This window comes from Euprymna scolopes, chromosome 35, assembly GCF_053919585.1.
Source record: "Euprymna scolopes isolate OS-2025 chromosome 35, ASM5391958v1, whole genome shotgun sequence".
NCBI classification, from domain to species: domain Eukaryota; kingdom Metazoa; phylum Mollusca; class Cephalopoda; order Sepiida; family Sepiolidae; genus Euprymna; species Euprymna scolopes.
The window spans coordinates 37,996,158-38,024,009 of NC_136516.1; the positions used below are offsets into that span (position 1 = coordinate 37,996,158).

The 27,852-nt window shown below is 35.0% G+C and overlaps 1 protein-coding gene across 2 annotated transcripts in view; it reads left to right on the forward strand.

The window, feature by feature from the left end:
• LOC145259825 (anaphase-promoting complex subunit 10-like) overlaps positions 1-27,852 on the forward strand; it is a 52,759-nt gene that overhangs the window by 23,007 nt on the left and 1,900 nt on the right. For both annotated transcript variants that reach the window (XM_080117626.1, XM_080117627.1), the window contains exons 2-3: positions 3,457-3,573; positions 22,346-22,508. In XM_080117626.1, the coding sequence (XP_079973752.1) occupies positions 3,457-3,573; positions 22,346-22,508 (280 nt within the window). The remainder of the gene's footprint in view (positions 1-3,456; positions 3,574-22,345; positions 22,509-27,852) is intronic.

Consider the following 27,852-nt stretch of genomic DNA (forward strand, 5'->3'; position numbering starts at 1 on the left):
ATATTATATTCGATTTATTGGAAAGAACATAAAATTTCACATTGACCCTGAAAATATCGTAAAAATAGAATCAATAGAAAAATTTTGATAGATTTTTAAAGTTTAAAAATTGAAAAATATTGAGTTCGTAAAATTCATTACTGTTTTTAAAAAAAAAAAAAAATATTTCTATTACTTTTAAAACAACTTTAATAGTTTATTTTGGCAGTATAATCCATAAAGAAAATAAACAACCCACTTTTAAAGGAGAAATTACGAGTTTTTTATATTTTATTCGCAGTTTCGTGTTAGGGTGTCAAAAATTCCTACAAAAATTCTGATACACCTAATACTCTACAACTATTGTCACATTTTCATTTATTTTTTTTTAATGGACTTTGTCATTTCTTTCTTTCTTTTTTTTTTTACGTCTGTTAAGGCCTTAAACTGCATCGTTTGTTCATTTTCACCAGGAGCTGACGTCCTCTGGGAAGTCATTTTTTTTTATGCCTCATTTACTGTGCACTTATGGGGGACCATGCATGCTTCACTTGTTTTCTTCCAATTTATTAAAAATCGTCTGCTTCCATTTCCGATGGAGCTTTTTCATTGGCTGATCCACTCGGTATACCAGAGTGGCTTGCATCAATTGCCGATTGAGTCCAAGCCAAGTCTTGCATACATCCGGGTCAGCACATGCAGAAATACTTAATTTTACTTTAAAAAATTTTGCATTTTGCGCACCGGATTTCTGTGATGTTGGTTCGGTCTTGTCCGGTGACTGATGTAAACTGCCGGAATATGCCAAACACCGATCCAATTTAAAAACATTAGAAAACAAAAAATAGCATTTATCGGATAATAATTACTATCCCAAAAAATGGAGAAACAATAAAATATAACAACCTACATAAGTTTTCTAGAAGTGTAAGCCATTTTGAGTTTCAGAACAGTTTCAGATGGTTCGCTGTTACACGCAAGTCCTGGGAGGTGACTTGTTTGTAGTAGACAGTTCCACAGAACAAAATATTCTTACCATGTCGAAACCCAGGAAAAGAACATGTGAAATTGCTCCAGAAAAGGTTTAATATTTATGAAGCAATTCTGGTTTCTGATTGGTTGGTAGCAGAACGTGAATTAATTTGATTCGTCAGTTCTTAGCAGCATCGTTTATAAATAGAATCGTCCGACTGTGTGGGATCATACCCCATTACCCTCCTGGGATGATGGGATGTGTCTCCTAGCGGCCTCGGCTGCAGGGAGACAGGGTAGTACACGTCAAGGATTCGTCACTTGACACTCAGCCCAACAGGTGAGGGGCCGGGAACCGGCCCAGCACCTGTTGGACTGAGGTACACCGCCTGGGTAATACCTATGAGGTCCACCCTCCCAGGCCTTGCCACCGGGCTTTCCGGTGGGGAAAGTTTATTGACCGGGGAATGCCGACGGGGTTACTCAGGCAATTTTTAAAATTGCAGGAGTGCCCCTCCTTTAGGGGAGCCTGCGGGTATCCCACTTTCCAGGCCTTGTGCCAAATATTGCCGATGTGGGCGGCAATTAAATATATACCCCATTACAACTCCAAAATATTGCAACAAGTTTCATAAATAAATATTTTTTATTTTTTGTTTTAAAAATTTCTCCCCCCCCCCCCTCCCAAGAGAATTTCAAAGAAAAATTTTACTTTTTTTTATAAGTTTTTAATGTTCCTATTTACAATGCCTCCCCACGGGACAGAGTTAGATACCAGGGTCGTTTTTTAACGTGGAGAAAAGGAACAAAAATAAAAATTATCTCAGTTCGTGAAGGATTTCTCCTCCACTGACAGAGAACAAGAAATTGAAATGCAGCATCTGAAGAACAGATACTACACTTTGATGTTGTCCCGAAGGCCAAGTACAAGTTTTTAATGTTTATTGCTAGGAATTTTTGAATTTCTTTTTGCTTATGTTTTTCTTGTTCAAATAAAGTAAGAATTTTTAGAAAACTGTTGGACTTTTTTTTTTTTTTTTAAGTTAGGATTGAGCTGATTAAATTTGGGCATGATTAAATTCTTGGCATTTTTTTTTTTTCTTCCAATTCTGGTAAATGTGCATTTCAGGTTAGTAAATTATAAAGCAATAAATTAATAAAACACATTAGATCCAAAAACTTAAATAATTTGTATTGTTATTATTAAAAATACTTAAAAATATTAAAAATAGCTTTTCTAAATCTAGTACTTTATGCACCTGTAATGCACATTTACAAAAAATCGTCTGCTTAGATTCATCAGGAAGGCAGAAAGCTTTTTTAAAGCCTTTGTCAACATGGGGATGCTAAACTTGAAGATAACCATAAGTCCTAAGTTGTTCACAATTGTATTTTCAGTGCCGCCCGCACTTTAACCTCCAGAAGAATATCACTTAGAACTGAATTTTACCAAGTACTTTATCTGTTACGCCAATTCTGCTGAGGAAATCTAAAATTATGAGGTGCCTTCAATAAGTTTCCAGACATTTTTTTGTAAAGGCGTTTAAAATTGTTGTAGACTCTTGAAAATTCAGTATGTTATCGCTATACATCTTATGAGATGACTCACCAATTTTTATGATTTTACATTCAAATGGAACAGTTACAGTAGGGATTGGAATACACCCTACTAAAGCCTGATTATCACGGCTGGTGAATTTCAAAAATGCGATCTGGTCGTAAAGACTCTTTAGAAGAACGATATGTAATAAAATTCTGTTTTAAACATAGAAAAAATGCCACAAAAACGTATGGAATGCTTCAGACTAATTGTTACCATCTTGCATGAATCCAACATGTTTTTGAGTGGCATAAGACATTCAAGAAAGACAGTCTGTGAGAGATGAGAGGTGTGAGAGGAATAAAGAAGTCAGAACACTAGAATTGATTGGCCAAATAAAGAATTTCATGGATAAGGACCATCGTGTGCCTATAGAGACAATAAATACAGTTTGATGTCAGTGTGGGAACTGTACACACAATTATTCACGAGGAACTGAAGATGTGGAGGATTTGTGCAAAGTTTGTCCCAAGGGTACTCCGTCCTTGTCACAGACTATTTGACCAAAATGGGCACCAAGACAGTTCCTCACCCTCCCTATAGTCCAGATCTTTTTTTGTGTGACTTTTGGTTATTCCCTAAGCTCAAGGAAAACCTTAATGGCTTTTGTTATGAGACAATTGAGATTAAAGGGGCTGTGATGAAGGTCATTGACAGACTCACACAAGAGGACTTCCATGAGTTCTTGGAATGGTACAACAAATGCATTGCAGCTGGAGGAGATTACTTTGAAGGGGACTAGCGTTTCTTGTGTGTACTATTAATAAAAGTGCCCATACGAAAAAAGTCTGGAAACTCATTGAAGACCTCACGTAAATGTTTTATAATAAGATTGAAAACAAGTGGGGGAGCTTTGCTACTTCTGAATTATAATGCATTTTCTTTTTTTTTTTTTTTTTTTTTAGCAATGGCCGTGAAACTGAATACGTGTCAAGAAGCTGCCATATTTGAAGATGAGCGTGAAGGAAAGATTCGTGAAGTTGGCAATCAGGCTGTTTGGTCTTTATCTTCGTGTAAACCTGGTAAGACAGTTTTTAATTGCTCCCCCCCTCCTCTTTTTATTTCTTTGACCAGTCATCAACAAACTATTGCATACTAGCAGGGAGACCCGACATTGCTCGGGATTGAATTACAATCAGCGAATGTTCCACACTTCAATACTTGTCATCAAAATCAGTGAAATCAACCATTTTCAATCAAATTGATTGCCTGCTCTAGTCATGGACCCACTATGATGTACCGGGGGAAGCTTCACATGCCACTACACGGTGACTTAATCCAAAATACACTAGTCTACATTGCATTTTAGAGAAGCTACTGTTTATTTTATGAAATTTTTTTTATAATGGCTTGAGAGACATTCCAGCTTACATCGTCCAACTCTGACACCACTACCCTTCAGATTTTTTTCTTATGAACACCTCATAAAATTTAGGTAAAAACTAAGAGAAATCTGTATTTCAGCTTTATTTGAATAGAGGAATCCATTTTTCCAGAGGAAACCTATTAAAAAAAAAAAGTACATTTGTGAGAAATTTTTAAAAAATCAGTCCAGGCGTTATAGAATCTATAGGGAATGAAGTCTCACACACACACAAAGTGCCTTTTATATAGAAGTAGAGATATAGACAAAATAGAACAATAAAATTATTAATTTATGATGAGCTGTTTAAAAAAAATAGGCAAATAGAAGTATACAAACGATTGTTTTTGGATTGTTCCTCACTTATGTATTAGTACTACAAATATTTTTTTTCATATTTCCAAATATGATGATAATATAGGAGTGATAGAATAATAAAAATATTTTGGTATTTATTTAATATATATACTAGCGGGGGCTATCCGGTGTTGTCAAGGTGGTGTAGTAAGGAACCCTGAAGAAAAGGAAAAGTGGTAGTAACAGGGAACAGGGGGTGGGGAAGGGGGAATCAAAAGAACAGTAGGCAGTTTGGGGGGGGGGGAGAGGTCTTTGAAAAAAAAAAAATAATAGTTGTAGGCAAGCAGGCTCGAACCAGTAACGTGAAGGAGAAAAAAGGTTAAAAAAAAAAAACGTAAGTCTTAGCCGATGCTCCCATGGCAAAACTGGATGTTGTGGACGTTGAAATTAAGGCTAGTCAATCAAAATGAGACGATGACCTGCGAAAATATCAGCGAAAAAAGCGACCCCCTCCTTGTAGTAGTAATACACACGGACGAAAAAACGCTTTGGATAATCACAGATTTCAAGGTAGTTCTACTAAAATAGCCATATTTTTTAAACCAAAGCACTTCAAGTCTTCAAATTACTACTGTTTTGTTCGGAAATGAATATACTTTCAAATGAATTAATAAATATGAATGTACATTATATATTTTAAGAGTTTTAAGCAAATAAAGTGATAAAAATGTGAACGTCATAAAATGGCGTTTTCGGTAAGGTTTTGTAATGACCCCCCCCTGTTTTCTAAAGGTCCGTACCGTGATTGTATGAAGAATTTCGTCATGAAATTTGGGAACCAATCAGTAGAGTTGTTAATCTTAATACTGTCAAGTGTCCGAAATATTTTTGACCATTTCTTTTTTTGTCGTGTTAAAAATAAGACTTTAATATGACGAGTATCGAACATTTTGAAAAAAAAATTCTTCGGACACCCAGTAGTAAGTAAATCAATCTTTTTACTATCTTTATCAATTAAAAGTATTATTTTATGTTGAGTAGGACCGCGGTAATTGATAATTTAAAAGGACCTACCCGAAAAAAAAATTGTTTCTATTTCTCAAATTTGGTCAAATGAAGTTAGTATTACTAGAAGCAGCAGCAGCAGCTCCAGCCTGTAGAATCAGCGATAGCACAGTGTAAACAACACACGTTCTTTAATTTTTATTCCAGAACGAATTAAGAAAAACATGAAAATATGAATATAAATGTTCTTATGTTTAATTAGAGCTATTTTGTTATCAGAATAACATAAGTTTAGAACTATTCGGTTTTCAGAATGTATAATAACAACAATCCCAACCAATTCGGCATTATGAATCTGTTGCAATTTCTCACATTTCTCGTCAAATGTAAAAACATGGTTAAAAAAACAAAATAAACTTTTGTAGATATATAGCTTGCATGCACTTTTATTCTTTAAATTAGTTCTGAACAGCGAATTAAAACAATGTTTTACTGCGAACAGCCACAAATGTTTTTTTTCAAAATCAAAATAAGTATCAAAATCTCGTTTATACATAGATTCGAAAAAGTTGTCAAAAAACAAATATATAACAAATAAATGTTATCAAAGGCAAGATAAGTTACTTTTCTACCTAACTGGATAATTTTCTAGTGTTTTTATTTAATGTAACATGTTTATTCAGCTCGAAAAACGTACAGTGTTTACTGATGTATTGGAAAATTAAAAATGGCGCCCGGCCCGACTCTCTTTGACACGGTAAGTTTGAGAAAAGGAGTTAAAAATAAAAAAAAACTATACAAAATACTGTTAAAAACTCACCGAATATATGTCAGCCTATGTCACGGTAACATATATTGAGGGAGTTTCTAGCAGTATTTTGTTTACTTTTTTATTTTTAACTCTTTTCCCCAAACTTACCGTTTCAAGAGTCGGGCGCCATTTTAAATTTTCCAAAACATCGGTAAACACTGTTTTCAAGCTGAATAAACATGTTACATTAAATAAAAACACTAAAAAATTATCCAGTTAGGTAGAAAAGTAACTTGCTTTTGATAACATTTATTTGTTATATATTTGTTTTTTTGACAACTTTTTCGAATCTATGTGTATAGTAATACAAACCCTCAAAATCTATATCAATATTCTTGATATTTTAAAAAAAAACACATCAAACTACAATTAGGAAGCTTTTTATTTCGTTATTTTTTTTTTCTACTTATTAAGCGAAAGATATTTTTACAACCTGCTCCAGCGTAGTATAAACGGCCTATGGAATTAACACCTTCAACCTCGAAAATAGAAATCAACAAATTTATGGAATTTTCTTTGAAATTTCGCAACGCAGTTTCTTATTAAATTAAAACTAAATATAACATTTGCTGACTTATTTACCTGTCGAATACACACACACACACACACACACACATATATATATATATATATATATATATATATATAACTTTATGTAAAATATTTATTTGAAATGGAAACTGCATTTTGCAGTTAGGACAACTAAACAAAAATGAAGTAACGGTTCGTATTCCTAAAACACTCTTTAACCTTAACAATAACACTAAGTTCGAGTGGCAAGCCCCCCCCAACAAAATACCTCTGTAAGCCACATACAAGCATCTAAAACAAACAAACAAAAAATAGATCCTTCCTTAAAGAAAAATACACATAAAAATAAATTGGTTAACTGTCCTAAAATGCTAGAATGGCCAGGAAATGGTGAATTATTTTACATTAAATTTTTGTGAAACTAACCGCTCCCCCCTCTAATATTGTTTTTGTTAGCTTTGTCTCTGTCAAGTTTTCAGTATGTTCACACATAATTTTCCTTAGCCTCTACAATTAATTCAAAGTCCGAATGGCAACCCTCCCCATATTCTCATTGCATAGAAACCCTCTTAAAACTACACATAATCATCTTAAAAAAAAAAAAAAAAAAAAAAAAGCATGCATATTTTCCCATAGAAAAAAAAACAGTTAACTGCCCTAAAATGCTAGAATGACCTATATTAGGAAATTATTTTACATTCAATTCTAAAATAATTTGTTATTAAAGTTTTTCATGGCATTTTATACATAATTTCCTAAAAAGGTAGAATCACATTTTGAAGGAGTTGAGTGGGGTTAAACAGAAGGTGTTAATCTACAATAATACCAAAGAAATATTGCAATATATTCATTTTCAAATGGTCTTATGTTTAGATTTAAGTTTTTTGTACATAAAGCACATTACAATTCAACTTTGAGTTCTCCAACTTCTTTTCTGTTTATGGATACATGGCATTTTTAAGGAATTGCTGCATATTTATGTACATTTACTGCAGATTATTTGGAAACCATAAACTTTGGGAGATTTTCAGTTGCATATTCTGATTCCTTGTACAAAAATACACTTATATGGTACATTTCATTTCTTAGTCTTGTGTTTTAACAAAGATATGACATTTTTACTGAAAAAGTAGTGTAAAAAATGTGACGAAACGCATATGGTCTTAAAGAGGGAAAAATATCCAAACGTGTGAGGCACAAAAATAGCCATAACTTCCTTAATTTTAATCAGATTTTAAAAATTTAAAAAAGATTCTTTCTTAGCTCATCAAGCTCTTTCTATGCATACCAATATTGAAATATTTCAATTTTTTCATGTGTATTGCTACTTGTAGAAAACGGGCCAGTTGAGGATGAAGGAATTAATGTTTCAGGCCAATTTTTGGATATTTGGCGTCCGTAGGGTCGAGCTTCAAAACGATACCGGCTAGACGGTAGCACGATTTTCTACTGCAGATATTTTAACAGTAATCTCTGAACGCATATACCATGCACTGGATAAGCCAGACGAAGCCAGGACTGTAGCCCTTGATATATCCAAAGCCTTTGACAGAGTCTGCTACAAAGGGTTGCTAATGAAAATTAAATCATACAGTATGACTGGACGTATCCTAAATATAATTAGATCCTTCTTAAACAATAGAACCATCCAGATTGTCATTGGTGGATGTACATCCAAGCAGCATAACATTAATGCAGGAGTGCCTCAAATGTCAATCCTTGGATCACTATTATTCCTGATATTCATAAACGACCTCCCTGATAACATTGTGTCTGAGATGGGTATATTTGCTGATGATGCAATGCTCTATAACATAAATGAGGGAAGAACGGATGTACATAAATCTAAGTTAATGGCAGAATCATTAGAAAATGACCTCCAGACCGTAGTGGAATGGGGTCGTAAATGGATTGGGACAATTTATGCTGGTAAAACTAAGCTGCTCCTCTTTAACAATTACAAGACGCCTCTCCAACCATCGATATCCATGACAAATAACACCCTACCTGAAAATTCTTTCTTCAAACTCCTCGGCTTAACATTCCTGGGCAATATGAACTGGAACAAATACATTGAGGACATTGTGAAGGCCGCTGCAAAGGAAGTGGGTTCCCTCTATCGAGCTAGAAGATTAGTCACAACAACTATGCTACAAGGCTGCCATTTGCCCATGCATGGAGTAATGTTGTAACATCTGCGCTGGTGCATCTACCACTAGCTTCTCCCTCTTGGATAGGGTCCAAAAAAGAGTTTTCAATCTAATATATCCCACTTTGTCAACTAAGCTCCAACCCCTGTCCATCGCTGCAATGTTGCATCTCTCTGCCTGTTTTACAAATATTTTAATGAAATGTGCTCTGCACGCCTGTGGAACTCTGTTCCGTCTGCCTGCTTCCCACCGGACTACAACTTGGATGTCTTCAAGTCCAATGTTAACAAATTCCTAATGAACCGCCCCTTTAAGTAAACACTTCATCAAATCTCCACACTAACGTAATGTACTTGCAGTAACCCTTATCCCTGAGTGGCTTCCGGGCCTTGATAAGTGGTGATCACTGTGTAAAAAAAAAAAAAAAATGAACTTGTTGCACTTGTGCCTCCACAATGTGCATATATCTGACCAACTTGCTTAGCAACAAAATCTCACCCCTTCACTGTTGAGTTCCCTAAATGCCAGAAAGCTTTCTACTCTTATAGTTTCTTTTCTGGAACAACTACTTTGGATTTCTCTTCCTGCTACCTGCTTCCCTGACTGTACTGATATGCAGAAGTTTAAATGTAATGTAAACCAACATCTTGTTAATCTTCCCTAAGCATGGTCCCAAATATAACCCCTTACGTCCAAGTGACAATATGTTTTGGTAGAGGGTGAATGTGAGTAAAAAAAAAACAAAATTGAGATTTGGTAAAATCCGATTCATTGGCAGGATGTGCATCTGTGGAACTTTGAATATTCAGATTGTATAGATCTATATTAACTGATTAAGATGAGGTGGATGCTGGGAAAAAAAACAACAAAAATAAAAAAACCTGCACTTTATAGTTTTGACCTGTGTATGTATATACAGGGTGTCCAAAAAGTCACTGAAGGGTTGAAAATGTTTGTCATTTTATTATTAAAGATTATTTTTTTCTCTATTTCAGATGTTTTACAGATAATATTTTGGAAATTAATTATAGATAAGCATAGAATTATAGAAAGATGTCAAAAAATAAAGAATCTATTAAAGTTCAAAACCCTTCAGTGAATTTTTGGACACCCTATATATATATATATATATACTTTTTTCAAACTTTGATGCTTTCAATTTTTATGCTAAGTAGTAAAATCTATATAAAAGTTAGCTGTTTTTTCTCTGAAGAAAACATCCAATTTTTGAAATTCTCAACAGGGGCGAGGGGGGGTCAACAAAAACGCATGCGCCAGATGACGTCATGACCTGATTTACTTTAAATAGTTGAAAAACTGAACAAATTTTGTGTGCGTCGCGTTAGGTCAGCTGATTAGCGTGTTGGTTCATTATCTAAACGTTTTGGGTTCGAATCGTGGTGTGAGATGTCTTTTTTTTTTTTTTTTTTCGATTTTTTAAATTCAAATATTGAACCAGTGTTATTTAAGCCATTTTTCACGTAATGTTTGTTTTTCTGTTTTTTTTTTTTATACTTCGCTCATCCACCCCCGACCACACACTCAAAAACACCCGGGTACCCACCGATTTTTAAAAATTTTAATATCGAAACAGGCTTATTTAAGCCATTTTTCGCATGTTCGTTTTCTGTTTTTATCATTCGTTTGCCTTACGTTAGATTTTTTTTGTGTTTTTTTTTCCCCGCTTAAGTTTTAACGTTATTTTCTTTTTTTACTTTGCTTATAACAAACAAACCTACGTCGTCGTCACGCTCGACGACTTCCGAGCGCGCACCTGTCAGTTTCGTTCTCACTTAAATAAATTCTAACATCTTTCACTTACTCATTCTGGTTGGCCGATTTTATTTTCAAACTTCGCCTCAGGGCTTCGGGTTCGATCCTAGCCCCCCCCCCTCCCAGGTTCTTTTTTATTTAACACCACACATACCTACAAACACCCGGGCAATGCCGGGTACCCCCGCTAGTCTATATATATAAAAGCAAAAATGTCTGTTCGCTTTTTGTGTATGTCCAAGAAAGGCTTTTTTTAGAGAAGCGGTCGGTTGCCTAACAACTTTTTAAAACGTTTTATATCACATGTAAATCGTAATATCTCAGAGTTAACAACGGAGCTCGCCTGTCTATTTAATTTGCTCGACTTCGGGAAGATAAATATTCAGCAGTTTTCATTCGCCGCATGTAGGTTAAGCCTTTTCCTATAATGTTTCCCCCTACCCCCAACGTCTTGAGGGGGAAAAAAAAAAAGTATTCCCGCACTAAATGAAATGCTACCCCACAGTCAAAAGTTGACCTCATTAAGTCATTAAAACGCGCACCTGCTAATTTAAGTTATTAAATAAAATCAAACGTGTTTCTGTCAGCATGTCGCGGTGGTTAACGTCGCACATTTTTTTTTTCACACTTTAATTTACAACTTTGTCTCAAGGGTTTGGGTTCGATCCTCATACTTACCTACCAAAACATTTTTTTTTATTCCCCCTCCCCCGGAGTTTTGATTTACCCAAAACCGCACACACCTTCAAACACCTGGGCAATGCCGGGTACCCCTCGCTAGTCTAATATATAAAAGGCAAAGTGTATGTGTGTGTGTGTGTGTGTGAGTATGTGTGTTTGTATGCTGCCAAAAACTGTCAACACGGGCCACGGATTTTCATGAGTTCGGTATCATTTTTAAGCTCCACATCTTGGACGACAAATATCGAAAAATTGGGCAAAAACATTCATTCCTTCATCCTTAACGGCTCTCTTTTTTACAAGGAGGGGTAAAAAAAAATGGTATCTTCATGACAAGATTGCTTTACGCATGCGTCATTACACGCAAAAGACGTACATTGAATTTGTTTTAAATCTTATAAAAACCGACCTACTATGATCCACGTGTCTGTAGCGCGATGGGTTAAGTGACAGCGTCGTTATCTAAAGATTTCAGGTTCGATCCCGGTTATCAGATATACTTTTTTTCTCGATTTTTAAACATTTAATATTGAAACTAGGTTATTTATACCATTTTTTTTCCGCAATGTTTTTTTTTTTTTTTATTTTTTTTTTTATTTTTTTGGGGTTTTTGTTTATCTGATTGTTTTAAAGAAGTTTTACGTCCATTCGCTGTTTTATTTTTGTTTTTTCCGATTTTTTAAAAAAGTTTAAACAGGGTTATTAATTCGCTTATTCTTTGCCCCCCCCCTTACATACACACCTCCAAACTCCCGGGCAACACCGTCCTTCATTTGGGGGAGGGGGTTTGTTTTTCTGATTTAAAAAAAAAAAAATTTTTTTACGTTCGTTGGCTGTTTTTTTTTGTTTGTGTTTTCCGATTTTTTAAGAAGTTCTTTAGCCCCCCCCCCACACACACACCTTCAAACATCCGGGCAACGCTGGGTACCCCCAAACAGGGTATTAATTCGCTTATTCTTTGTCCCACACCCCCTACATACACACCTCCAAACACCCGGGCAACACCGTCCTTTTTTTGGGTGGGGGGGGAGGGGGTTTGTTATTCCGATTTTTTTTTTTTTTTTTTTTTTTTAAAGAAGTTTTATGTTCGTTGGCTGTTTTTTTTTTTGTTTGGGTTTTTCCGATTTTTTTAAGAAATCCCCCTTCCCTCTACACACACACACACACACACCCCTAAACACTCAAATTTATATATGTTAAGGCCTAAAGCTGTACTGTTTGTTCATTTTCACCAGCATTTGGGGACTTTTGGGGCTAAATGGGTGGGATGGGGGAGGGGACAAATGCTGAACTTAGTTATTTTTTTATGTCTCGTTCACTGTGCACTCACGGGGACCATGCATGCTTAACTTGTTTAGATGTGAAACTATATTTCTGTCTCCTGAAGAACATATCAAGCATACTGAAACTACATATTATTGGATTCTTCTTTTATAAAATGTACTAGCAAGCCGCCCGGCATTGCTTGGTCATAAAATATGCTTAAATATGATATTTTAATTCCTGCAGATTCTGTGTTTATTATTATAAAGCCAATTCTCTATTGATTCTTATATTGTACACAATATATAGTAGTTACTTTCTTGCACCATTGCAACAGTGATCAGACATTATTATGATATTTGAAAACGAGCCTAGATCAAAGGGAGATCACTCTTATATTTTTTTGTCAGATTAACCTTTTTAAAGACAAATTTTATGAATTGGCCCTTTTTTTGAAGCAGTTTAATCTTCAAAAATGTATTTGGTCTTTTTCAAACCTTAATGTATGAACAAAGGAAGGAACAAGCCGAATAATAAATAATAATAATAACATTGGTCAACAACAAATTTGTTGTCTACGTTTTTTCAGCTGAGTTGGAATAAATCTGATGCTTGGAATCTGAAAAGAAACCTCCCTGCTGATGTGTATTCCAGGAGTTTGAAGAAACGGAAGTTCAAGCCCTGAAGTTTGAACAATGCAATTTATATGTACTTCGCTTTATGAATGTCCACCATTACATTAATCGATGTTTGTATCAGGTAATCAATATTTGTTGTTGGCAAAGCATTTTTTTCTCTTAAAAACATTAAAGATGGTGACAAAAATCAGCTGATAATGCTTAAAAAAATGTAATCGATTTTATTACAAGATCTTGTTTTTTTTTCTTTTTCAAATAAACTTAGCACAAAACCTGATATGATAGAGAAATGGATGCCATTTCCTGATTCAGCAAAAAATAATCTAAATCAGTTGCAGAAATCTTTTTGCAACAGAAGTAAAAAAAAAATTGTTGCTCCGTGAATAGAAGTAAAATGATTTAATTGTGAAAAAAAAAAAAAAAAAAATGCCTTAAAATTTGTCACAAATTATTAATTTTTTTGATGAAATTAACGTAAAATATATAATAGACATTTGAATAAAAAAAAATATTCAAATGTTTAATAAAAAAAAAAAAGAAAATGAATATTAATTTTGAACAATATTTTCTGCAGTAGCGGTTATGAAATATTAAGTTTTAAACAAAAACAACCAAATACAGAGTGGAACTATAAATTTGTCGCGCTAAAGAAAACAACACTACAGCTTCATTTTAAAACTTTTATTGGAAAAATCAATTCAGGTAACTTGATGTAGTAGAGCTGATATCTATTCAATGTAGCCGCTTTCAGCCTCAATCACCATCTGGGAACATACCTTTTCCACAAGCGCTGGCGGATGGTGGCGATCAGGTTGGCTTTGTTGTGGTCTCAAGTGTTGAACCATCCAAATTTGCAATTTGAGGGTGCTGGCAATGGTCCTGTTGTCATAAATTGGATCAGTAGAGAGCAGTTGTACAGCTGCGCATCTCTGATCTCGCTCATTGAAAATTGTCACTGTCAGACATGATAGAAGGCTCCTATCCCTCTTGGGATTTGTACACAGCTGGCCAACTACTAGATGGTCTGCAGCAAAAAAAAAAAGAAGACCGATTTTCATCAAATGGAAATGGAATCATGTCGTCTTCTCTGGTATGACAATTTTATCATTCCACCCTATAATAAACAGTTACATATTAGGCATCGGAAAGTAGGCACATTTTTTTCTGATTCCAATACCTTAAAAACTAACGATTTTTTACAATTCCGATTAATCGTCCTAGCACTAATATATATATATATATATATATATATGCACTCTAGATGTTCTTATCAGTGGTAAAACACAAGACTGCCGATGATATAGTTGTGAATTCGATCTGTTTTTCCGCCATTCTCAGAGTAATCAATATGTTTCATAACGGATCCCTTTGCCAAAAATGTCGCCATACTGATGACTGGTGATAGTCAGAAACACGTGCTTTCTTTTCTTTTTTTTTTTTTTTTTTTTTTTACATAGGCGTCACCACTTATTAAGGCCGATCGGCCACTCAAGGATAAGGGTTAAAGAGTGTAGAGTAGTCAAAAGGACAATATAGTAATCAATAGTAATGGAAGTTCGGTAAATTTGTAGACTTGAGTGGAACGGCTCATCAGAAACTTGTTCACGTTGGACTTGAAGACAACCATATTATAGACAGCTGGAAAGCAGGAAAACGGAAGACAATTCCACAGACGTGCAGTTCTAAGAAAGAAGCTTTGATCATGGAATCTATGTTTAGGTTTAGGCACAGATAAAGAGTGGGGAAAATTATTGATAATGTTTTCAGCTAGTCTAGTGTTTCTTGTGAAAGTTTGGCGAGGGGGGACCATAGATTGAAGCTCAGTCGAACACTTTCCATGAAAATAACGATAAAGCAGAGACAAACTCGCAACATCTCTTCTGTGAGATAGAGGTTGCAGCGAAGAGAAAAGGACATCTCCCACCAGGCCACAAAGTCTATTTTGAACCCTATCAAGGCAGGACAAGTCTTATAGATAAATTTTATGCACGTAAAGATATTTAAAAAATATTCAAATACAAATAAGTATTTAAATATTTGACAAAACAAAAATAACTAAAAAAAAAAAAAAAAAAAAGAATTGGATAAAAAAAAATGCCCCATTAAAAAAGAGGCGGAGGCGATGCAAAAGAAAACAAAGGGAGGTAACTCTTTGGCGCTTAGGAAGTGAAAATTTAATACAAATTAGCAACATTTCAAAACTGCTTATATCGTTAATAAATAACAACAGATCATATATGTATATACTTGCAGGCCACCCAGCATTGCCTGGTTGTAAAATATGCTTAAATATGATATTTTAATTTGTGCAGATTCCATATTTATCATTATAGAGCCTATTCTCCATAGATTATTATATTGTACCTAATATATAGTATTAATTTCAAGTTTTAAAAAGAAATATGACTTGGCTGACATCAGCTAGAATCAAAACCAAAACATATATATATATACATACACACACAATATTTAAAGAAGTAAGGATGCCAAGATGGTCCACAGAGTTTTATAATATATGTATATATATATATATACTAGCGGGTCGACCAGGCATTGTTCTGGATCATAAGAAATTTCCGTCCATAATGCTCACTTTTAACCCTACCCGACCAAGTTACCGATATACCGGTCATTTCCAAAAATGCTATATACCGAATTACCGCTAACTGGTATTTTTCCAGCCACGTGTTTTGTGTTGTCAGGGAGCTAAAAATAGCTACCTACCTACCTCATCTGACCACATCTGTGCTGTGTGCATGGAAAAACACCTGAGCTACAACAGACATCACCCTGGAGTATCTTACAAAAACAACCCCCAAAAGAAGGTGAAGACAAGATTCTGGTGCACCCACTGCAGAAAGTACCTGTGCATCAAAGAGGGCTCCACCTGTTGGGCAGACTGGCACACGAAAGCTAAATACTGGTGGTAGATGAAAGGCAAAATATTCCTAACGCATTTAAAAAATTTTCACAATTTTGCCCAGGAGGCTAGACACAGGGGTAAATTCGGTTCAGTAGCTCAGGTCTGATAGGGTTAATATATAAATGATGATGATATATATATATATTAGGGTTAATGTATAAATGATGATATATATATATATATATATATATATATATATATATTAGGGTTAATGATAGGGTTAATATATAAATGATGATATATATTAGGGTTAATGTATTGGAAACAATGAAAAATCCATCTGAACTTTTAATTTTAAAGTTATTGCTCCCAAACAACACCAAGTTTACACACACCTGTTATAATTTAAGTAGTAGCTTTGATCTTTTGCAGATGAATCCAATTCTACGACCCATATGTAACAAAGTTGTATTTTCTTTTTAAATAAATAGGAAAAAGGGTTTTAAATATGAATATCCATGCACAAAAACACCAAAATTTATAGGAGTATAGATAGATATTTATTTGGATTTCACAAATTTACAAATGTACTTTCCTCCAGTTGGATTTATGGATAACACCATTGGATCGCTTACGATTCATGTGCCAACCATTCCCTGGTCCTGGATATGACCTTAAACTATATCCAATGGTGAGGCCCAGCTTGCAGGCTTCGGGGAGTGTGGAGCCATCCTTTAATTGCCATTGCTCCCAGGTCCACTCTGACCCAGAGTGGTAGTACCTGTTAGGGTCCCAACTATGGGTTAAATAGAAACCGATATGAAAAAAATAAATGTATTCTATTAAAAACGTTTTCTTCAAAATCACTGGATTCCGCATTAAATAACCTGAAAAGGGTTGATATGCCATAAAACAAATCAACGAACCAACCATTCCCACTGCATTTTTCTTCATATGTGGACTCCAAGTTGAATATCCTTTTTGATCTATATGGTTATATATTATCTCTCTCTATATATAAAATGAACTCATTTTCCCCCTCTGATTTTGACCTTAATAGGATTAAAAATCAAGACATTTCATATAAATGTACTATGCACAAACTGCAGCACAATATCTGAGATGTTATAGACCTATTACCTCTCCACTTCCTCGGTAATCGTAGATTCCTATATTTTTTTCTGCTGAGAGTTCACTGCTAAAATCGGTTACAATCAATGGAAGTAGTAAAATCTTTTCTCTCTAATAAATTCCTCCTTCCCCCGCCACCACTTACACCGTTGTGGGATCATTCACAAGGGACGGTTACGAAGGAACACTGGTTTGGGTTTTCTTTACTTTGTAGTTGCTTAAAAAACCTGGAATGGAATTTAAACGTTGCTTTTCGTTCTATGCTTTCTACTTGGTGAAACGCATCTTAACCGAATTGAAGGGTTATTTATGCCATTTTTTTTCGCTTTATTTTGTTTTGTAGTTGCTTAAAAACTGTGGAATGGAATTTGAACGTTACTTTTCCTTCCATGCTTTGTACTGGGTGAAACACACCATGGACTTAACTGAATCCAAGGGTTATTTATGCCATTTTTTTTTTTTTCGCTTTTTGCTGTTTCTTTGTTTCTGTTTTTCCGAACACGTTCATCATTTTTTTCCCCCCAATTTTTGTTTTTGGTTTTCCGATTTCTTTCTTAAAAAAGTTTTACGTTTGTTTGCTGTTTTTTTGTTTTTTTTTTACTTTGGTTTCGCCGATTTTTTTTTTAAAGAAGTTTAACATCGTTTTTTTTGTTTTTTTTTATTTAAACAGGGTTATTACTTTGCTTATTCTTTACTTTACCCCCCCCCCCTTACACACACCTCCAAACAACCAGGCCACGCCGGGTACCCCCGCTAGTATTTAATAACATTATATCGTCCATACTCTGAAGTTATGTGCTAACCAGCAAATTATAGCTTTCAATATATAATTATAATTATTATAAACTAGCGGGACTTGAGGAAATTCCATAAAGGACTCATTCATATGTAATATATTTATGTTGGCATTCTGTAGATGTTCAGTGTAAATGGAGGTGCTCTGATATTATTGTAGCTTTTTTGTTAATCTCTGAACGTATATACCATTCACTGGACAAAGTAGGGGAGAGTAGAGCGGTAGCTCTAGATATATCTAAGGCTTTTGACAGGGTATGGCATGAAGGTCTTCTCAGGAAAATCAGAATATACGGTATTACTGGACGAATACTTAACATAATTAAATCCTTCTTAGATAAGAGAAAAATCCAGGTTGTCCTCGATGGTCGTACATCTAAACAATATGATATAAATAAGGATGTGCCTCAGGGGTCTATCCTTGGACTTTTATTATCCCTAATATTCATAAATGACCTCCTTGACAAAATTGCCTTTGAGATGGGTATATATGCTGATGACACCACACTCTATAACAGGCACGACAGGAAAACAAATGAACACATATCTGAAGAAATGGCAGAAACACTAGAGGATGACCTCCAATCTGTAGTGAAATGAGGACAAAAATGGATGGTCACATTCAATGCTGCCAAGACTAAACTTGTTTCCTTCAATAATTACAAGAAACCTTCTCTACCACCAATAGCAATGGCCAAAGATTCATTATCTGAAAGTACTTCTTTGAAGTTCCTCGGCCTAACATTCACAGGAAACATGAGTTGGAACAATTACATTGAGAACATTGGCAAGACCGCTGCAAAGAAGATAGGCTCTCTCTACTGTGCTAGAAAGCTACTGACGCCCGAAAGTATCCTGTACCTCTATAAGCCCTCCATTCACCCATGTATGGAGTATTGTTGTCATATTTGAGCTGGTGCATCTGCTACTAGTCTCTTACTCCTAGACAAGGTCCAAAAGAGTCTCCAACCTGATAGGTCCTGAACTGTCATCTAAGCTTCAGCCTCTGCCCCACCAACAAAATGTAACATCCTTTTGTCTGTTCTACAAGTATTTTAATGGTGAATGCTCTGACGAACTGCATGCACTTGTGCCCCCATAACGTAAATTCCCTCAACAAACCCAACAAGCAGCTAAATCCCACCCCTACACAGCAGAGATCCCTAGATGTAAGAGAGCTTTCTACTCCAGTAGTTTCTTCCCCAGAACTGCTAGACTCAGGAATTCCATTCCAGCTCCCTGCTTCCCCAACTGTACTGACATGCAGAAGTTTAAGTGTAACGTGAACTGACATCTTACCACCCAGCTCCCTATATAGTACCTCATTAGCTTATGTCCCTGATAGTAGCCCCCTACACCAAAGTGGCAATGTGCTTTGTTTGGGGTGAAAATGTAATAAAAAAAAAAAAAAAGAAGTATTTATCTAAGCTAGCATGAACACCCGGCAAAGCCTGGCTGCAAAGTATGTTTAAATATGGTATTTTGATTTGTGCAGATTTTGTATATATTATTATAGAGTTAATGTTCTATCGATTTTTTTTCTTCTTTTTTTATATATCTATAAATATAAAAGCGAAAATGTATGTATGTGTGTTCGCTTTTTCTGTATGTCTAAGAAAGGCTTTTTCCAGAGAAGCGGTCGGTCGCCTAACAACTTTTTAAAACTTTTTATATCACATATAAATCGTCATATCTCAGAGTTAACAACGAAGCTCGCCTGTCTATTTAATTTGCTCGACTTTGGGAAGATAAATATTCAACATTTGTCGCTCGCCGCATGTGGATTAGTCTTTTTCCTATAACATCTTGGGAAAATAAAAATAAAAAAAAGCGTTCCTGCAGTAAATGAAATACTATCCCGCAGTCAAACTTGACCTCATTAAGTCATTAAAACGTGCACTTGCCAAATCCAAGTAATTAAATAAATTCAAACGTGTTTCCGTTAGCATCTCGCGGTGACCCAATGATTAAAACCGTCACACTCTTTTTTTTTTTTTTCACACTTTAATTTACAACTTTGCCTCAACGGTTCGGGTTCGATCCTCATACTTACCTACCAAAACATTTTTTTATTTTTTATTTTACCCCCCCCCCCCCCAGCCCCGGAGTTTTCACACACAACTCCAAACACCCGGGCAACGCCGGGTACCCCTCGCTAGTATATATATGTATATATTATAAAGTTGTGATTTCAAAAATATCCACAGGTCCCATTAGTTATTATTTGCATCTTGTTTTTGTTTTGTTTTTACAGCAAAGCAATTCAATTTAATAACCCAGCAAATTTATATAATTAAAATAAAATTTAAACATTCATAGAAGGAATGCACATAATAGTTAACGAAGCCCAACACCCTCTCCATGTTAAAAATATTTTGTTCTTACATCGTTTTCTGATTTTACCTACCAATCATCGACTATTTTCAACTGTTTATGAAAACTTTCAAGTAGCATGTTGTATACTAACAATGAACTGATATAATTTGGCTTTGTTTAAAATCAAAAACCTTTTGTTGTCTTTTAATTTGCAATACATTACAAGGAAAATATTTGAGAAAAAGTATACCCGAAGCCGGGGATTTATATAATAATTTGAAAATTTACAAAAAAAACAAGTATCTAATTAAATATTTATAAATATTAAAGGAATCGGGAATCGAATCCGAATCGGGAAAAGTTTTGGAATCGTCCCACCACGAAAATACTAGCAAAAGTACCTCTCATTGGCTGGGTTCAAAAACAGCCTACAGAAAATGGAATCTGATTTATGAAAGTATGATAGGTTATGAAAAAGAACGGTTGTAAAGAGATAGCTTCAAATTTGGGGGTATCAAAACCGAAGCAAAATATGATGAAAGTAAAAATAAAATAGATAAACCCCATAATTTATTATACCATACCTGTTCACACTGAAACATTTATCACAATATTCTGTGGATCTATATTAAAAAATCTTGTTAAACTTTGTGACATATTTCCATTCTATGAAGGTCAGGCGCAAACGAACACCCCATAATTTTATTATACCATATTTCTTCAAACTGAAACATAATTATCAAAGTATACTTACGCAGATAGATATTAAAAGTCTTTATTAAAGTTTGTGCCTATTTCCATTCTATGGAGGCCAGGCGCAAACGCAGACCCCACAATTTTATTATACCATCCCTATTTAAGCTAAAACATACTTATCAAAGTATTATTATGTACATCTATATCAAAAACACTTGTAAACGGTTTTTTTTTTTTATTTTTAAATTATTTCCATACTTTGTGGACCAGGCGCATACGCAGACCCCACAATTTTAATGAATCATCATTATGCCAGATCAAACATACCCATTCCTGTGTCTCGATATATCTATCATTATATGTGATCAGTTTTCTATAATAGTCAACCATATAAGAGCCTACTCATGACCAGACACACACACACAGACGTTCAGCTTTATATTATAGATATATGGCGATTAAGCTACACTGAATATTCCGCGTTTCATCCACTCTAGGATTCTTCTTTTTTGTGAAAAAAAAAAAAAAAATATCTATATATATATATATATATATATATATATATATATATATATATATAATCTCATCCAAACACTTCCGTGAATATATGTGTCAGTTTTAGTCATTTAGAACTGCTTTAAAGCTTCACCACTCATTCATTTTTCAACCAAATTTCAAACAATTATTACACTTTTTCAGCTATATTCTATATAGCTATATTTCTCACCTTCTCAGCTATATTGTGAAAAAAAATTTTCAGTTTTTGTTCAGGAAAACAAAAGTTATGATGAATTTTCTGGTGTTCAAAATCGTAAAAATTCATAAGGAGGTGAGCAACGTTTTTTATGACTGGTTTCCATAGCAACCACATCGCTTCAGGGGAAAAAAAATAAGACTGAAATTAAACAAAGAACAAATGAATTTACTGGAAGCCTGGAAAAATGGATTACAATAGAAAAATGCGAGCATTATCTTTCATCCAGCAATTAATGATAAAATTTTCAATGATTTTTTTAAAAAAAGTGCAACAGAATGTACATTACATAAAATAAATCCAAGGTAATTTTTTGATTCAATTTAAATTAAATTAAATTTTTATACCTTACTTTGAAAAATTTATAAAAGTGCACTTTGAAGATAAATAAATTTCAAATTGAATCTTGTACCTTTATTTTTAAAGCCTATAGTAAGAACATTTTGTTTAACAATTTTCATGCCTTGGATGAAATGCTTTTCTAACTTGTATAATCAATTCTTAATGCTGCAATATGTTAAGTTATAAATTTATATTTTTTACTAGAATATCTTTTCTTTTCCATGTTTAAACTTAACCATATTACTTTTCATACTCGCGTTCTCCTATTCTAATATATATATATATATATATATATATATGTGTGTGTGTACACACACACGCGTATGTCCGTGTTTTCAAAATTGTCTTATTACATATTTTTATTGCTCTCTACTTTGCTCTGTAGGATTTGGTGTTGAGCAATTGAGAGACGAAGACTTTGATACATATTGGCAGTCTGACGGACCCCAGCCACATCTCGTTAACGTTCAGTTTCGAAGGAAAACAATCATTCAAGATATTTGTTTGTATACAAATTATAAAGCCGATGAAAGTTACACACCCAACAGGTAAGTAAATTCGATTTATTCGTCTGAGTGATTGATCCACTTTTTTCTTTTCTTTTTTTTCTTTTTTTTTTTTTTTTTTTTTTCAAATTTAACAATATGTTCGTGTTTTTAACGTTATTCAAAGTAAATTTACTAATACAGTCCTGCATCTGTATAAGTCAGGTGCATCCTAAGACGGAGTGTTGTTGTCACGTCTGCGGATGTGGCTTTATCTCGTCTTTGCGTATTCATTTTAACGCCTATTGAATGGCTTTAAGAAATTGACTTCCATACTAAGCTATCTCTGGCCAGGTCTTTATCCGTTTTCATTGCTCGATTTAGAAATCTTGAGAATGGCTATAATTTGTCTGGTTGCCAAGTGGTAATCTTGTCCAACTACGGCTTGCACTTGGTCATCTTAAGCATCTCTCACCGAAAATTTCCTTTTCAGAATCAAGCAAACTATTTTTGGTACACCTGTTCTGTAACAGCATTCTCCCTGTAGACGTAGCATATCTTTACGCAGATGTCTGTGACAGATGTGTGACAATAATATTGTAAATACATAAAGAAAATTAAGGTGAAAAGCCCCCCCCCCCCCCAAATTGTTTGTTGTCCATCCATTCGTACTTAATCACTAGCAGGACCAGTGGAAATTCCACGGAATGAGAAAAATATTTTATCAAAAAATGTTTTATAAAGCTGATATTTTTCTGCATAGCGCAAAAACCTAGTTTTTTTTTTTTTTTCTTTTTTTCACAGAAAAAAAAACAATAGCACGTAGCAAATATGAGTTTATTAACATTTCTATGAAAATAATGTCCATTGTATTTTAAATGTAGAACTGACTCAAAATGAGATAAATCAATAAATACTAATAAATACTCAGAAAGTAATATTGTGCTACATAGTTCAATACAAATAATAAAATCATATTGTAAGAAACAATCGTTAATTTATTCCTTCAGTTTAGCACCACTTGGCAGACAATTTTTGCCTTGTTTCTTTCAAATTGTTTTTTTTTTCTTTTATGTAATGTTTAGTTGGCTTCTTTCTTCGGTGAATAACTGCTGCATGTCAAGATTATTTTCTCACATACAACAATGATTATATTACAGGGTGACCCCTCTCCCTCCAAAAAACGGGCCCCAACTCTAATAAGGGCCCCGTTTCTTAGATTTTTGTCCGAATGAAATGAAACTTTGGTCATAACTAGTTTATCATATTCAAAACATCACATCAAAACACTAGGGTCTTTGGCCTTTTTTTCTCCGTTCTACAGCATATGTTCTAGATGGCCTCCATTTAGCCCCGTGCATTTCTTGAGGCGCAGCACGAAGTTGTCCATATCGTTCTTACAGACCGAATTGGTAATGGCTCTCATCTCCTCTCTGATGGCTTCCTTGAGTTCGGTGATGGTTTTAGGTTTCCCTGCGTAGACTCTGTCCTTAAGATAGCCCCAAAGAAAAAAATCTGGGGGGCTTAGGTCCGGGCTATGGGGTGCTCATTCAAAATCAGTCTTGAGACTGATCACTCGGCCTCCGAAGTTCTCTTTCAGCCAATCTCGGGACAGGTTTGAGGTGTGAGAAAGCGACGGGTAGATGGTCTGGAGCTCACTCTTGAAGGTTTTGAGGACCTTCACATACCGCTCCTTGGTGACTGTTACTGCTGCGCCAAATTCTTTGATGAAGATTGATCCAATGATGCCTCTGGCCGAGATTGCAGCCCACACTGTGCACTTAGGAGAGTGCAGAGGCTTGGTGGCTACTTCATTGGGTCTGGAGGACCCCCAGAAGACATTTGTCTTGGAGTTCGCCTTTCCATCAAGATGGCAGTGGGCTTCATCTGAGGTCCAAAGGAGGTTAAGGAAACTTGGTGTCTCCTCGATCTTCTCGACTGCCATAGTCCTCCTCTGCTTCTTGTCTGAGGCTGTAAGGGTCTGCAGCATCTGTATTCTGTATGGGTAAGCCCAGATATCGTTCACCATCACTCACCTGCAAGTCTCACGGGACATACCGAGGGTCTTACTTCGCTTACGCATAGAGCGTTTCGGACTCTGCTGGAGAGACTCTCTCACTCTTTCGACCAGCTCGGCTATTCGCTTCTTGGGACGTCCCGAGTGGCTTGGACAGTTCTCTCTGACAGTGTTGAGGTTCTCCACAGTCCCATACTTCTCGAAGTGGTCCACCCAGTTCTGAATTCTGCTTTTGGAGTGAGCCTTTTCACATTCGAACTGACTCATGAAACTGTCCTGGGTTTTCTTAAACGAGCCTGTCTTGTAGTAAAATTTAACACAATGTATTCTTTGTCCCAGCTCCCACTGGGGTCTTTGTGTACTCACGGTCATTGATTCTGCCATGTTCTGTAAAATAAGGGCAATCGATGAAAAATAATATAGATATCATAAAGTGTACACGGGGCCTGTATTTTGGGGTCACCCTGTATTATTATAATATTCAGAGCTAGATCAAAGGGAGGCCACTCATATTTTTGTCAAGGGTTGTCAGATTGGTCTTTTTAAAACCAAGTTTTTCGAATTTGTTCTTTTTTGAAACAGGTTTGCCTTTTTCAAAGCATAACATACAGACTAAATAAGGAATAAGCGGAATATTATATAGATTATGCCAATCATTTTTATTTGGGGGGGGGGGACTTTTCTGGGACTTTCAGTGTCAAATGCCTTTTTCAAAGACTTATTTTCATTTTGCTGGCTGAATTAACTGCGAACGGTCAGCCTCTCATGGAAAGAAAGAAAGAATATATATATATATATTTCCAGTGTTTTTGATGGTTGTTGTACGTCTGGAATTGATTTGTCTGCGTGATTGCACAGATTTTTAAGTGGAAAGAAGTTTATTCACGCCTTTTAAGATGTGGGGGGGGGGAGTTTTCTTGCGATGATCAAAGAAACGAGAGAATGTCGTTTGAACGTAGAAATACACAGTGAGTAGGTTGAGGAGCAATTCTGGTTGATGGAGCGGATGGTTGAGCAAGAAAGGGATTCGAAGAATGATCTGCCAATGCTACTCGATGGAAACTGATGTTAATGATGAAGGTGACGTCACCCAGGATTTACCAATTAATCGTTCAGGTTGATCTTGGCCAAAAGGCCAAGAAAAGCTTAAAAAGCTAAGAACAGCATCTATTAACAACAGACCAAGCCAAGCACAAAAGTGTTACTGACAGACGGACCGACTTATAGAGTCGCTTGCACGCAACTAAAAACAATCAGCAGTTGGCAGTTGCTTGCTGTGCAAGTAGTCAAATGTCGCTAACACTTTGTACAACATTTCAAATTAAGTTAAGACTGCTCAGGAAAGGTTTGCAAGCTTTTTTTGTTTTAAAAAAATTTTTTTTTTTCTACAAATTTAACCATACTTGGATTAATTTTCATAGTTTTTCTTCATGTTCGTATTTTTGTTGATTTCCAACGATTACTTGGTTCTGGATACGACCTTAAACTATATCCAGTGGTGAGGCCCCAGCTTGCCGGCTTTGGGGAGTGTGGAGCCACCCTTTAATTACCATTGCTCCCAGGTCTGCTCTGACCCGGAGTGGTAGTACCTGTTAGGGTCCCAACTATGGGTTAAATAGAAACTGATTTGAAAACAACAAATATATTCTTTTAAAAAAATTTTTCTTCAAAATCTTTGGATTCGGCATTAAATAACCTGAAAAGGGTTGATATGCCGTAAAACAAAAACAACCAACCAACCAATGATTACTTCTTTCTTGCCTCATGTTTTCAGTTATCTTAAATGAATTGGTTGGTTTCTCTGACTAATCTACTGTACTGTGGTCTGTTGAAAGCAAGCCTAAATGGTGAAGGTGATTGGAATGGTAGAGGAGGATTAATTGTCGGGATTCGCTGTACGCTACAGACGAAAAAAAAAAAAAAAAAATGCCATTTTTCAACTTAATATCCTATAAATAATATCTATGAACACAATTTTAATGAGAAAAGAGAATGGATCAATTCCAAGCGTATGGAATATCATTTATCTACAAAAATCAGCAATATTTCCTCATCTTATCCTGAAATCTCAAGCTTTGCCAGTTTTTGGGGGGTGCTAACCACCAAACATTGACTTTTTTCAAAAATTCCTTTTGAATTTTACCCAGAGCACTAGTTGACACCAAAAATGAGACTGTACTCATGAATTTGAAAATGGACCCTATTTTTGACTTAATACAGCCTACTTCTACCAAATGTTATGAAATATTTTATTAAATGACACTCTATGTATTTTTTCTCTCACCCTGAGGGGTCAGCCAATTGGGTTAATACCACCAACAAAATGAAGTGAAAAAAGCTCCCCCCCCCCATGGAATTTTAACTTTGGTCTTTTCAAGACTAAGGTTAATCGGCATCTCCTGTCTTTACGATAATCATCTTTCATTCTTGTTAGCTTTTTATATCAAATGGCTTCAGGCCTTGTCTGAAACTATTTCCATAATTTTTTTTTTTTTCATCCCAAGCTATGTGGTTAAAAACTTAATGCTCAACAGGAAGTTGGTGATCATTTCTTGAGTTGGGAGCTATGTTTAGTTTCAGAACAGTTTCCGATGGTTCGTTGTTCCAGACAAATCTTGGAGATGATGAGTTCTTAGACAGCTGTTCTGTATAGGTTCCGGACTTTATAATTTTGTAGCCACAGAGCAAAAGATTTTTCCCGTGTTAACACGAAGAAAACATATGCAAGGTTGTTAAAGAAAAAGGTTAAATTTTTATGGAGCAATTCTGGTTGGTAGCAGGATGTGAATTAATTTGATTCGTCAGTTCCTAGCAGCATCATTTACAAATAGAATCTCCCAACTGTGAGGGACCATACCCCCATTATAAGCCAAAAATACTGCAACATCATTTTATGTTACATAATAAATTGAATCCAGACTCTAGTTTAAAATATTTTATTTATTAAAAAAAAACAATATTCTGGATATTTCTGGGTTGTTGTTATTTAATTGCACAGAAAAAAAAAAAGTAGAATCTCATTTTAATTTTTTTTTTTTTTTTACTTTGGCAGCATGGGAGCAAAAGGATAAAATATTACCATATTATTAGATATTCATATTATTTGGATGCTTCCGACTACTGTTTCCATTTTGAATGTTATTTGCACAACATTTTGCTCGATGTAACCTCCAACATTCTTCAGGTGTATCTTGTCAAACTTTGGAATCTATACAGAATTTCAAATGGAACCCTTTATTTTAATTCATGGGAGTAGTATGTTCTCGTTCCATCAGCCACGACTGGGTAGAAATCCTAAGTAATTCACAATTGTGTTTTTTAGTATCGCCCGCACTGAGGATTAAACTTTTTTAACGTCCAGAAGAGTGTAACTTAGAACTAAATTTTACC